Raw genomic sequence first — 14,797 nt, forward strand, 5'->3', positions numbered from 1 at the left:
CTCCCTTGCAATTGCCATTATGGACATAGAGCCTAACCAATGCACTATACATTACACAGTTTCTTTGGCTCATGCTCCAAAAACCACGTATGCTCATGATGATACAAAGTGGTTAGAAAAGTTTATAAATTATAAACATGTTTATAAATTATAAATATGAAATTAATCTAAATGACCACCATTGGATGATAAAATATCCAAGAATATCCAAGCATATTCTAAGTATATTCATTACCATCTTAGTCCTCCTACAAGTTTGCTTAAGAAAACCAAAAAGCAAACTAATAAAAGAGTTTAAAACCTAGATCTTGAACTCAGAACATGTAAAACATTGCATTACAAATACCTTTGACTCCCAAAATTAGTTTAAGCAAAAGAGAAGATAAAAAAAGGGAATGTGCTACATGAGTGGATAAATAGAAGGTTAGAAAAACCATTCAATCAATAGCTAAAGAGCCCTTAAAAACAATTAGCTATATGGTCTTTATAGCAATGTTGAAGTAAACATTAATACTAAAAATTGCTGCTTGCTAAGAGAGGTAGAATAGGATAAAAACCGTTCCATAAGGTCCTAGATGCCCTTATGTGCCAGGCCAACCTCATTCCATGGCCTATGGGATTAAAAGCTGCCACAACTAAATTTGAAATGAACAAGAATTGAAGGGTTGGGAGGTTGGCTTAGGGTTTGCTCCTTGTTCATTTTAAATTTAGTTGTGATTATAACTTGTAGATAATAATGAAACCCTATCTAAAACTTTGGTTAGTCTAGATGAGTAATGAAACATGTCTGAAGCCAATCAAAGAGCATGCCAATCCTCATTCCTGATGAATGCTCTTATCCAAGTGAAGCATCATGTAGGAGGTGATATCATCCCCGAGTTGATGAACTTCCACCAGCTTTACTGCTATTTATGCACACTTGAGCTCTTGCTAAATGTGTTGTTGGAAGAGAGGTGGTTTGTTGGCAAGGCCTAGGAGCTAATCCAACATCTATGGAGTTAATTGGAGAAGTTATAGAAAACTCATGTTTGGCTGCATCAATTTCAAGTCCTCAACTAGTGAGTATGATTAGTGTTGTTATAAAGCATGAGACATCTCCATCTATGGAATGTGTGTATCTTCCACACTTGGAGTTGTTGAGAGATACTACTGCTCTAGCTCTACTCTTATCTCTAAAGAATATGTTTATTAGCATTTTGTCTTTGTATACCACCTTACTTTGCATTAGGACTGATTGATCAAGCATTTCTTCTCACAAGCTTTTTCACATGTCAAAGCATAGGAAGCATCTAAGGAAGTCATTGCATCCACTTGACTACTCAAGAGAGGTTGAGAGCCATGATCCACTTCTATAAACTCCACAACATCTCAAAACTTGCTAGAGATCATTCCTATACCAACTTCTTGATGGTTGACAATCATGGTAGCCTCAACTAAATAAAGCCAACCTTAACCATATAATCCTAGCCCTATTCCTATAGTTTAGCCAACCTTCTCCACCATCCAAAAGCTTTCTCCAACTCTCACGGGAGAGCTCTCCAAGCCATCGCTGTTGTCCCTCAACAAAGTTATTGCCCTTATTATTGCAGCCAATGTGTTCATCCAAAAAATTCTTTGGAGTGGAGGAGAAGCCCACTAGATTGACACCTTTCCCCTTCATATCCTGCAAAACTTGGTGTTATTATGAAGATGATACATTACCACTCTATGAAGATGCACCACCTACTAAGCGAGTATTATTTGGTAATGGCCTTTGCTGGAAAATTTGCTATTGTGGAACTAACTTCTGAGATTATCCACAATATACTAAGTAGTAGCATCGGTCCTCTTCATGCCCAAAATGCCCATAAAAGTCATATTGTTGTCTCAATTGAGGCATTAACCCTACTTCTTGCTGATACAAGTGTGGTGAAAGAGCATTATTATATCCTTGACCATCATCAATAGGCTCTTGATCTAGCATTCACGTTGTCTTTATTGGGGCTTTTGGTTTTAGGGGGAAATTGAGCTTAAGAACTAATAGAGGCAAGGAAGAGGGATGTTGCCAACATCACCAATCCTTCATTAACTTTGCCAGAGTAGCTATGGTGGAGGATAAGTTCTTTTTCTCCTTTTGTTGCTCTTACAATTTGGTTTTCACTCTTTTTCTCAATTTAACTTCACGACTAAGTGGCAAGAAGCACTTTTAGCAATGGCACTTCATTTAGATCTGAGATTGAGTGATCCAAACAACCCTAGCTTGCACTCCAGAATTAGAATTCTTGGGCCCTTTGCAGCTAAGGCTTCTAGGGTTGGCATTGGTAAAGTGTTGTAGTCTTAGGAGGCTCTAAAGTTATTTTGATAGCGAATGGATAGTTGCAAAAGCTTTAGAAATAGATTTTCTTACCAAGATTTATATAATTTTATTTGCCTTGACATATAATAGAGACAGTAGTGGTCAAGGATTGGTATAGGTAGATCTCACTTTAGGGGTGATTTTAGCAACTAAGACTTGAAAAAGTTCCCAACTTTCTAGAGTCTTTTTGAAATATTATGTATAGTATTTTGCTTTGGGATGATTGGGAAGGGAGGATTTTTGGATCTAGTGGCAGGGATTGCTACTATAATTAGGGCTAATAGCCAATAAAAGTGACTTAATGTTGCATGTGTAGAGGATTTATATATTTCTTCTCTAATGACAAATATAAAGGAAATTTACTCTAGTAGAGGTTGTGGAAATTCTCTAATCCCTATAGCAGGGCTAGGACTCTTTTAAAGATGGGTTAGCACACTTGTCTCATGTGGGAGCATGGGACAAGTAGGGTAGCATGCTCTGACCATGAGTTGGAGGAAGTTCACACCTCACAAGCAATGTACAAGTTGGAGTCATATCACAATTAAACATTGTTTTGGCATTAGAAGTATGTTGGTGGTGGAGTGCTTTATGGCAAATTTTATATATCACAGAGTATAGCAAGTGGCTCCAAGTTTCATAGTGGAATCATCTAGATGTAGACAGCCTAAGGAGTTTGTGCTCATAATTTTGCTAATTTCACCTTTTAAGAGTGCTCTATTAATGTTGTTTTAATTTTTATAGGATATGAGGTAATATATATATACATTTACTAAAGGAAGGATATTGAGAAATGATATTCTCTATATCTTGGGGTATCATAAGGATGCTAAAGTGTGGTCATGAAATGATCACTCATGGATGTATGGCCTAATTTTGGAGAGACAAGACATGGTATAGATGATTTTAGACTATCAATTAGACAAGGGTAAAAAGATAAGAGCCTTGGCATAATGGGTTAAGATATCAATGGTACCTTTGGGTGTCTAAATTAAGATTAAACATGTATAGCACTTGGACTAAATGTGAAGCTAGTGTGGTCTTAAGGTTGAATAGCAAATACCCTAGGCAAATAAGAACTTACAAAGGTTATAAGTGAAATTTTTCCAAGTGGTCAAAGGCGTTGTTAAGTGACTAAAGTAGAATGAAAACTTTAGTTACTTATATATAAAAGCTATATTTGTCCACATTTTCTTGCAAAAATTGATCTCCTTTCATAATGCTAGCTTGAGGTTCTATTTGTTTAGAAATCTTTAGCATAACTTGTAAGGATATAGATTATTCACCTCAAGACCATTTTTTGAATCTGGTTCATAGTCACTATTCCATGAATCATAGCTATTATCATTGCTTATGGGAGATTCTTTTAGCACATTTTTAAGATTTTATTGCACAGCTACATTAACTTGCTTCTTCTCATTACATATAATCATTATTGGTATATACCTTACATAGCCAATAAAATAAATATATTTATAAAATTTTTGAAAATTCAAAATTTAGGATAACCATCACTATTTTTCTTTAGATGCACGTTGACTATGGTGGATATCCCATAAACTATTATGAAAAGATTAATAATCATTCCAATTGGCTTCACTTGATGATCACTTGCCACTTTGATCTTCTACCTCAAGGGTTGAGTATATTTCAAAGCAAGTTTCTCTATCACTCAGTTGCTCATGATATATATGGTTACACCACCATCAACTAAAATCCTTTATACTTAAATCCTTTTGAGAATAGCTTCCATCATTAAAACATCCATGTTAGCCTTAGTAGCAAGAGTTTGCACTTTATGTACTACCATCTTTTTTCTTTCTCACTCTTATACTTTTGCAATCTTGGTCATTTGGAGTAGAGTTGAGCAATAATGATGTTTGCATAAATTTCATTTAAATCACTTATGATGGAATACTCTTTTTAACCTTTACTAATCTCCATATCTTAGATCCTAACCTTTTAACAAGGTTGTGCCACTTTGTTTTTTTTTCTTAGTAGAGCAAGTTTCCATTAGGGTAACGGGCCCAATTTCTGCCAGGGTTAATAAAATAATGTACGAATTCATCTATTTTATATATAATTTGTGTACGTAAAGGTATAATAAAAAAGTTTATATGATTACTGCTTATAAACTAATTCTTAGAAAACACTACTCACAAAATTTTAAAAGCCGCTCATTACCCAAAAAGTCTAAACTTATCCTAAGTCTGTCCATTTATGGTCTAATATTTGTCCATTTATGGCCCAATTTTTTGTCCATGAATGGCTCTAACATCATCCATTTGTTGCTGTGAGGAGGAGTGAGGGCGGCATGGGACAATAACATTCTCCAGGTAACTACAAGCAAGCCCAAAAATATTAGAGTGAAAACAAGTAAATTCTTTACCTTTATTTTTGGTGTTTACTTGGCATTAAAGATTCCAAGACTTTGTTCTTTCTCTTTTTTGTTTTTTTCTCATTGCTTCCTCTTCTTTCTCCCTTTTTTTCCAAGGCTTCCAAATTTTTCTTCCCTATTACTTCAACTTTTCTGGTTGCTACTTCTTCCCTCTCTTTTTTCTTGATGGCTGCTGCTTCTTTCTTTTTTATTGTTGCTTTTTTCTTTCCTTTTTTCCTTGTAGCCCTTTCAATTGCTTCCAATTTTTTCTGCTTCTCATGTGCTTCTTTTGCAGTGGCAATTGCTTCAACAACACTAGTGAATTTTGGACTTGTTAAAACAATTCTAGCACTAGCTTGCAACACTGGTCCAAGTCGAGGACGACTTTGCACCCTTGAAAATAATTTTGCATGCAGGTATGCCACCCTGTTGTTTTCTGATTGTCATCCAGGCACATCCACATGTTGCTCACATTGCTCAACTCGATGCTCTAGCGAAGCTCCTAGGAAACAAAGTTGTAAGTGAATGAGAATTGAGAAGTGCTTTTTACCTAGTTGCTCAAGTTGTCTAGGAAGTTCATGATGCTCAAGCTAGTCACGATCACTGCTTGCTTGCTGCTCAAGTTGCACTGGATGCTATAGATGGACCTTAGTTTGCACTGGATCCTCATGCTCCTTAGGCTGCACTAGATCTTGCTCAAGTTCTAGTTTGTGATTAAGGTGGCTGCCAATTTCTTGGTCTTCCACCTCCAAAGTGTTTTTGAAGCTTGCTTCAAAGTCGTTGAGTGATACTGTATGGAGTGTACTTGGACCAAAGTGAGTGTCCATAACATTCTTGTTCAACGGCCATAAACCACTTGCTCTAAAACCGGACTAGATGTTTACAGGTGTTAAAGCCATAGCCATGGCTCTACTAGATAATTGTGCGAGATCTTGACAATTGACTTTGTGTTCTAGATGTCCAAGACTATGTTCATCCATGCATTGCTTGAAGTAACGCTTGTATAGCCCAAAACATGCAATGTCTAACAGCTGCATGTGGTGAGAAGTATGTGCTGGAAGAAGAATCACATCTACACCTAACATTCTTGCTATGTCAAGTGCAACCTTTGTGCCATGGGATCCATGGCCATCAACAATGAGAGCATGGTGGTTTATAGGCAAGCATCCACCAGGTACTAATTTCACAAAGTGTTCAAGCCACTATAGCCACAAGTTGTCTATCATCCAGGCTTTCTTGCTGATGGCGAATGCAACTCCAACTTCACAATTTGCAATCCAATTCTGCATCCTTCGCTCACCTTTGAAGATATAAAAGTTAGGTATTTGTCGACCTACTACATTTATGGCCACTAGAACAGTCACATGCTCTATGTTGTTTTTAACGATTCGGTAGTAGGATCTTGCACGTTAGGCAGCCAACACTTTGACACCTCCAAAATGATTAGCTCAAATGCCAGTTTCATCAGCATTCCAGATGTGATCTGCCTCATAGTTGTTTCTAGTGTAAGTTGCTTCCAAGTTTTTGTAGAATTTTGCCACAGCTACTTAATTCAAGGATTTTGCTCGTTGCAGCTCCAAGGCCTTAGCGACTTTGCTACTGATCTCTAGATGTCTTTTCATAAAACCTCTGCACCATTTTAGACTTGGTCCTCCTTCTATCTAGGTAGTTACTTTGCTAGCAACTAACAGCTTTGCTGCATCTTTTAGTTGATTGAAAGTGAGTGGATAATCAATTTCAGCTCGAGCTTTCACCAGAGATGCAAGAGACTCTTCTTCCGATGATGTAAGAATGGTGGGAGGACCTGGTTGTCCTATGCTACATCCCCTTAACCAATCTCACAAAGTCATTCGAGGTATGTTGAATTCTTGAGTAACTTTTCTTTCATACATGCCATACTCTTCCACCTCATGCATAGCCTTCTTTATTGATTCTTCATTCCATGTTCTAGTTGCATGCTTCTGGCTACATGCTTTGACTGGAGGTTGACTTACAAGACATGGACAAACAGTAAAGAAGTCAAATATTTCTTTTTCTTTCAACTTGATGATCTTTTACCTTTGCACTTTCAGGGACAGGAGCTGCCAAACTTCTCTGCACCACGGGCTAGAAGCAAGTCTAGTTAAAAATCTGAAATGGAAACAGATAGTTACCTTTTGTTGAGGACAGCCCAGAATGGGGCAGCCTTTGGGAATTGGGAGTGTTTGCACACGAGCTCTTGAAAGTTGTGTTCTTTTGCCCTATAGTATGCTAGTTTCTTGTTATAACTTTTTGACCAAACAAGGAAATGGCATGCGATGTGCTTTGTGTACACATATTGTGCTAGCTGAGCTTTGTAATTGATTGAATAGTAAATCTTGTGATAGGATCTAAGAAATTATTAAGAAATAAATGTTTTTCTTCTTCAAAAGAGTGGCATACCTCAATGTGTTCTTTCCAACTTTTTCACTTTTTTTTTGCCCACTCTTGAGATATTTTGACCCTATGATGAAATGCAATTTAATGAATAGCTAAACTCAACAAATCTCTTGCTCCTACAATTTTATTAAGCTCTCTTCTAAACTCAGGAATACAGATGAAATAGAATGAATTCCTTTTCTTCTAAATAGCTAGATTTGTGATTGAAAAAAATGATGAATCATAACTTAAAGTGCCATAAAACCTGCTAAAAAATTGCCATATAATTTTCCATTTATCACATGGACATGGTTTGGGCTAGGGGTGGCCAGAATTAAAGACCCGGGCGAGAATTAAGCCCATTACCCTAGATTCAACTTTAGTTACTCCCTTCATGCAAGCACATCTTGATCTTTGGAATTAAAATATTTATTATTGCCATTTGAAGCTTTTTTAAAATTCACTTCTGGCTCTATAGGGGTGGCTTTTGTGCATAATCCTTTGGTGGTTGAATTATAAGGTGATCTTTGTGCTCGTCATCACCAGGTTCCTTGTCTCTAGCACACCACCAGGTGAGTGTGAGTTGAAATGCAGATTTTTTATCTCAAAAAATTGATTGAGATACATGTTTTGGAGATGCTTTTCTTCCAATTCTTGGGGCAAATCAATTGGCCAACAGCCGCACATTGCATGTGGATGTGGAGGAGAAACAAGAGTGGCAAGTTGTAGATCATGAGTTCATTCAGAATGTGGTTGTGTTACCCAAGGAGGTACTGTTCTTGATCAAGACACTGCCTTTCTATCACTTTCTGCAACCTAACAAGCTACTGACTTGCGTTTTTGACAACAACACTGAAGCTGAGGTTCGTGGGATTGACAGGCAGCAATCCTCATCGAAATTCTGGAAATCAATCTGCTACTTAGCGCTTCTGAATTCGCTAACCAGACCCGACCTCCTAAGCTGCTGCCTAAAAAACTCTCTCTTCCCCCATCTCAAACCTGCCTCACCAAGTTGTTGACGAAATGCAGATCGTGCTCTGGTTCGATCGGCTTCTTATACTTGGCGTCCTGGTGCCAAGCGTGCTCAGGACTCAGTACAGCCGGATACGTAGCTTCGCCAATCTTCCCAGCCCAGTCGAAATCAATGAACATGACGTCAAAAGAGCCATCAGCTCTAGACCGGAGCTTGATATTGGGAAGCCTCAAATCACCATGGACGTACCCTGTTTTATGGCCCTTGATAGCCGCAGCCTTGATGCACTCGGTTAGCCTGTTCAGAGACGCGGGATCTCGTGCACAATCCGAAACCACCTGCTTTGCATCCTGCCATCCATCCTCCTTCCGCAGATACACCATTTCAACCTGTATCCAGCCACCTCCAATGTCCACAGCACTGTGAAGACTTGGTGCCACATTCGCCTTTGCCCAAAGCTTGTGAGCTTCTGAGGAGTAGACCCGAGTGAGCTTGGCGAGTCTCGTAGGTTCCAGCAGAAACACCAGCCTTTCTTCCAGCTGCTGTATGGGCTTGTCTCTGAACATGAACGGCACTGCGGGGTGGACACGAGCTTTGGGATCATACTGGTCACAAAAGAGACGAACAGCTCTCAGGGTGGCCGCCAGCAAGTTGAGATCTTCAAACTCTTGTGCACCATAGCAGTTGACAAAACTTGTCAGCGGCTCCGCAAACACCTTCTCTGTATCCCAATCCATGACAACTGCCACGGCTTGAATGTAGGGGCATGCTAGCAAGACGAGCAAACCATACGGCTGCCGAAATCCTGTGTCCCGAGTGGACAAGAACCGCCTTCTCAAGTACTCCAGCCCCTGGAAGTAGCCATCCGCAGGCTGCAACTTGTGCTCAAACACAACCATCTGACCCTCCACCACCCCATCCCCTGGCTTGCCATCTATGTCAGTCCGTGACACAAAGCGGCAGAGGTAGCTCTGGAAGAGTTTGTTCACGGCGGGTGTCATCTGAGTAACTTCATCATCCCAGCCTACAGAGCACAGGTTCCACAATTGTTGAGCCGTATCAATGTCCACCTCTTCCACCTCAGTCGTCGCGCGTGCATTCATACGGAAGCTGAAGAAGCTGCTCTCAACCAGCGCAAGAGGCACAAGGGGACGTGATTCTGGAGGGCCCCTGTAGCAGATAAACCTGGGACCGCGTTCTTCGTCAAACTGCACTTCTCTTGCTGCACTGTGACGGACCAAGTCGGAGGGATTCTCCTCCTTACCCTCTTTTTTCTTTAGCCTAGCTACTTCCTCCAGCGGTAGCTCGTTCAGCTGCCCTTCTCCGATCACCTGAGCGACGACCGACATCGTCTTCAGCTTCCCGGCGGAAATCTTCAAGTCCGCAGCAGCAGCTGATAGAGTTTTCGCAGACTTATTGGAATTCTTCCTAACACGAGTCGACCTTGCGGACCCTGCAGTACCTGAGTTGGCCGACTTGGCCGACTTGGCCATCTCCTGCTAGGGCTAGGGCATAACGATTACAATCTTTTATGTTGAAGCATCTTATTCTTCTAACTTTGCCTCATTTTCTCTCTGTGACTTCTTAAGAAAAAATATACTGATCTATCCGGAGAACACAAGTCTAGACTTGGAGGCAGCAAGTTGACGAGGATCCAAAGCCGCCAGCACACCTGAGACTACTGTTGGGTTGTGGTATCTGGATAGAAGAAGACGAAGAAGGCATGAAACTCACTGGAGGAGGATGGTGCCATCGCGGGAGAGGGAGATGGGGGACGTGAGAGAGCCGAGGAGGAGCGGCGGCCAACATAAGGTTGTGGAGCAAAGGACCCGCTTGCATCACCGCGTCGAGGAGATGGCCTCTCTCGGGAAGAGCGCTCGTCACCACTGCGGCCTCGAGATCATCCATCGCTGCTGCATTGCGTGGGGAAGTCTTAGATAGTGGTGGATTGCCGAGAAAGAATCCAGCGGCAGCAGCGTCGGCGTGAAAAGGATGATCCAGCGTTGGAGCGCTAAGATCAAGGACCACAGTAGTGTCGTCGAGGGCTACGTCGTCGAGGAGGAAGGAGTAGTCGCCCGCTGGATCGGGGAGCTCTTCCCAGGAAGAAGTTATGGTGGCCGCGGATGGATCGAAAGCTTTTTGCCGGGCTTCGTCTCGTTCCCTTTGAGCTGCTCGCAGGAGCTCCTCGAGATGAGTGAGCTTGCAAGTGTAGATTTGCTCCTGGCTCTTGGCGGCCTGTCTCGCGGATTCCAGCTCCATGGACGTGCACGCTAGCAGATGCCGTAACTCCTCGAGGTTCTGTGAAACAAAAGAAAGTGATGTTTCACGGATCTTCTTGAGTTTTGATATACCCCACTAGCTAGAATGACCCAAGTGATGAATTCCTAGCAACAATCTTCTCAAATGAGGCGATATTTACCTCTGAGCTCCAGCATTCCAGCTCTGGAGCCGAAGTAATGCTCTCATCCATGGATGACGCGCTCCTCTCCATGGCGCTGATCGAAGAAGGGGAAGAGCATGGATTGGAAATGAGGGCTAGGGCTCTTGTCCCTCCAAAAACACATTTCAAAAGGAATACTTTCCCTTCTCGTCGTGCTGCCGTTTGAAAGGAGAATTCGAAAAGATGTAAAAGTTGTGACGGGCTTTTTTAGAAACTTTCTTTCAAGCCGCTGTAAAATCTGGAGTTCCCACCAAGATCTCTCCTTGGTTTTAAAAATTTTCCCATCTGATCGTCTCAAGGGGAAATTAAACAACATAACTTGAAATAGTGGAGAGCAAAACATAGGCAGAAGCATGGTGTGGGCTCGTTGCCAAAAGCTGCTCTGTTGCGTGGAACCCTCGAGCAGCATCATCGTGAGTTCTACACGCAGAAAGCAGTGGAAGCCACCCCAAAGCTCGGTCACCATCGCTATGCAAAGCATCGATGCTTACAATAGCTTCGGCCTCGTCCAAGAATCCAAGCCGGCCAAGCAAATCCACAGCACAGGCATTGTGAAGAGCGCTTGGCTCCAAGCCGTAGTCACTCTGAAGCCGGGAGAAATAGCTCAGGCCCGTTTCTAGAATGCCGCATTGGCTACAAAGTGTGAGAATGTTCACAAAGGTGGCCCCGTCTGGACGAACGCCTTGGAGCTCCATTTCTCGACACAAGCCCAATCCATCTCTGGCTTGAAGCTCTTCCAGCCCGTGCAGCGCGGCATAGGCAGCGGCCATGGCATTCCAGGTGACGGTGTTTTTGATCCTCATGCTTTCGAAGACTTCTTTTGCAGCATTGAGGTCACCACACTTGGCATACATGTCAAGCAAAGAAGTTCCCAGCACCACCGATTTGCTGCTCAGGTATCCATTGCTCGCCACCTCTCTGTGAAGCACTCTTCCCGTGTTTAAGTCTTGGAGAGCAGCGCAAGCATCCAAGACGCTGCTCAGTGTCATTTCGTTTGGAACCACGCCTTCCAAGTCCATATTTCTGAACAAAACGAATGCCTCGCCGTGTTGCTCCTCTTTGATGTAAACTCCAACCATGGCTGTCCATAGCACCACATCTCCTCTTCCACTACCCTTTTCCATTAGCCTTTGAAACACCATCTTTGCTTCGTCCAAGCATTGAAGGCCACAGCGCCCATACATTGTTATGACGGCCGTGCAGACCATGGCATCTAGATGAAATCCAGCTGCGTCTGCATGGCTGTGCACCATCCTTCCACGAGCCAGAGAGCCTCCACACGCCTCCAAGCACGTCACCATTGTGATTCCGTCAGCTTTCATACCCTCGGCACACATTCTCGCATAGAAGTCAAGTGCTTCGTCAAAATGCCCAAGCTGGGTATGAGCTCCAATGATCGCATTCCAGGACACAGTGTCATCTCTTCCCTGTTCTTGCATTGAGCGGAAGATGACGTTTGATTCTTGCAAACATCCACACCTTGCGTACATAGAGATGATGGAATTTGCAACATTGACACTGGCATCTGCTACTCCACTCTCAATTGCAATGCTTCCGACGAGTCTAGAATGGTAGGACAATCCAATGCAAGCACTAGAAACACTCACGAATGTTCTCTCGTTTGGTCGAAGGCCTTCTAAATTCATGGCACAAAATACTCGAAGGGCTTGATTGCTGTTCCCCGCTTGTGCAAATGAAGCTATCATGGTGTTCCATGCAGCCAAATCTTTGTAATCCATGCTGTTAAACAAAAGCCTTGCTTCTTCTAAATGCCCATTGTAGGCATATGCAGAAAAAAGCATTGTCCACGAAAACACATTGGGTTCTGGAATGGTATCAAACACCATCTTTGAATCATTCAAACAACCGCACTGTGAGTACATGTAAACCAGCAAATTCGAGACAACAATGGTGTTTTCTTGCTGCTCGAACCTGGATATCAACGAGTGCAAACGTTTGCCGAGGACTGGAGACTTCACCTCTCCACACTGCTTTGCAAGAGTTGCCAAAGCATGCCTTCTTGGAGACTTGGTGTGTAACTCGAGCGCTTCCAAGGCGTCAAGCAGCACAGCTTTCTTTCCCATACGAATGACCAGAGCATGTCATTTTTCTTCCAAGTGCCTAGATGAGTTGTGACTTTTATATGGTTATGATGCTGATATAACTGAGGGATGACAACGAGGAGTTGTGATTGATCTGCCATAGTCGAGACAAAGGAGCTGGCACAAGCTCCTAACCAGGACACGCTCGCCCAGGGATTCACACAAATCTCCCAAGTATGGGTAGGATGCAGCACAATCATTATCTGATTGGGGAACATTTTCCGTTTCTGGTTGATCATGCGCTTTGTAGATCAGTCTCACTGCAACCTATGGACGCACACACGCAAGTGGCTTCCAAGCGGTCTGCTCGTGGATAAGGGCTCCTGTGTCAGAATCTATGTGGGTAGCCATATATAGTAAATTTAAGTTCCTTTATAAGCTCCCAATGGCATCATTCATGCACCAATGCATTGGATTCAGTACATCATCACAATTGATAGTCTGTCCCCAGCCTACTTCTAGGCACCCACGGTAGTGGGCTTCCCATGTCAAATAGTATTTTGTATCGTTGAAACAAACGTCATGAATATTCTAAGTATTAATGAGCATTTTTAGGGCAGCGTATAGCACAAAAGAGAAACCAATGGCGTTTTCACAGGCAAGCATAGATCTCTCCTTCTAGCAAGCTAGCCCATCATTCTCTAAGATCTCAGTCCCTTGCTCGTGTGTGGCTATTTGAGATGCAAGATAACAAGGGATTGTTGTAGAACATGTTAATTGGCACCATCTAAAGAAAACATCGTTGTCAGCAAACCAAATCTATGCGAAGCCGCTACACACTTCGGGACAACAAGAGTGTGATTGAGCAATACCAGGAGGGACACAGTGCTTGAATATTTAAGAATAAGACATTATGAGAATATTTTAGTAATTTAACTCCCTTAATTCTCTGGCTAGTTCTTCTATTTGGCTTGTCATTGAGTAATACTAGCAGGGGCAGACAATAGTCTTTGCTCTTCTTCCTCCTCCTACTCGCCACTCAGCAGCATTCTGTGACTACATAGGCATAAACTAAGATGCAAACTCCAATAATTAAAATAAACTCAAAATTTTATAAATACTATCCGTATTTGTATCTTGTAGAACAAGTTCCCCTAAGTTATTTATATATAATACAAGACAAAGCATAAGACATTCTAACTCTTTACAACTTAATTCAATCAGCCAAACTCCACCATTTGTGCCCCATATTCCAACTTTGCCATTAATTAAAACTTGCAAATAACAATTGCTATCCTTTCCTTGAGTATCACTTGACCAATATACAGTACCTGTTTGGATATGATTAAGCATAAGATTACATTGGTTTAATGTAAGTCTGAATTTAAAATTGGATGAAATGATACTGTTTCCATCTTCAATATAAGAACCTATACTCCTTAAAGTTCCTGCTGATATTATAAAAGTGTATGGCCAACATAACTCTAGTGACAATTCATTCGTATTTAATATTTGTGGTAAATTTGGCAGTGGTTGATTAGGATTTCTTGTTTTAGGACTCTCTGTGAAATAATCAGCATATAAATATGGCTTAGTAACTCCTACATGACCATAAGCTTTAGCACGTATTGCAATCTCTATTAAATCAACCATTTCTTTATAATTATCTATTAAAACTTTACCTGTGGCATATAGCTTTTTACTTGTTCTAGATTCTATACTACAATCTGTAGACCGTCTATCACTTTGCTGAAATGTTTGAAATCTCATATATGTCAAAGGAACACTTGTAGGATATGCCCATGCAATACCTAGTTCATATTGTGTTTCATTTTGAATATTTGCAGTTGTAGGAAGATTTTTGATTGATTGTACAATTAAATCTATATGAGCATTAGAAAAATGCCATGGCAATACAGCTATCCAAATTTCAAGTCTAGATTGACAAGCAATTGCTATTAAGCTTATTATCAATATAATTAATGCTTTTGACATAACAACCAGTCACATCAAAATATTGGACATGCCTATCTATGCATAATAATACAAGTATATATGATTTTTAATGTAATGTGTACAAGTGTAGTAAACTTATTAAAATTAAGACCATTACTATTCCTTATTTACTAAGGATACAATCTAAATGCTCCATATGGCAAGGTTCTATACTTCTATTGCATTGTCTTCTAGCTTTGGTAGATTGAAGGATTTGGTTTCAAAGGAACACAAAGGGGCG

General features: G+C 41.3%; 3 protein-coding genes across 3 annotated transcripts; all 3 read right to left on the bottom strand.

Annotated features, from left to right (window-relative positions):
• Positions 1-8,099: 8,099 nt before the first annotated feature.
• Positions 8,100-9,572, bottom strand: LOC112348943. Its single transcript, XM_024682375.1, has one exon. The coding sequence runs from the start codon at positions 9,570-9,572 to the stop codon at positions 8,100-8,102; it is 1,473 nt and encodes a 490-aa protein (XP_024538143.1).
• Positions 9,573-9,658: 86 nt separating this feature from the next.
• Positions 9,659-10,599, bottom strand: LOC9656133. Its single transcript, XM_024682491.1, has 2 exons — positions 10,499-10,599; positions 9,659-10,377 (listed from the first exon to the last, which is right to left on the bottom strand). Exons 1-2 carry the CDS (start codon positions 10,568-10,570, stop codon positions 9,703-9,705), a joined length of 747 nt encoding a protein of 248 aa, XP_024538259.1. The 5' UTR covers positions 10,571-10,599; the 3' UTR covers positions 9,659-9,702.
• Positions 10,600-10,824: 225 nt separating this feature from the next.
• On the bottom strand, positions 10,825-12,603 carry LOC9656134 (pentatricopeptide repeat-containing protein At2g13600). The gene has a single exon (XM_024682377.1). It carries the CDS (start codon positions 12,601-12,603, stop codon positions 10,825-10,827), a length of 1,779 nt encoding a protein of 592 aa, XP_024538145.1.
• Between the last annotated feature and the right edge of the window lie 2,194 nt (positions 12,604-14,797).

This window comes from Selaginella moellendorffii, unplaced genomic scaffold (assembly GCF_000143415.4).
Source record: "Selaginella moellendorffii unplaced genomic scaffold, v1.0 SELMOscaffold_34, whole genome shotgun sequence".
NCBI classification, from domain to species: domain Eukaryota; kingdom Viridiplantae; phylum Streptophyta; class Lycopodiopsida; order Selaginellales; family Selaginellaceae; genus Selaginella; species Selaginella moellendorffii.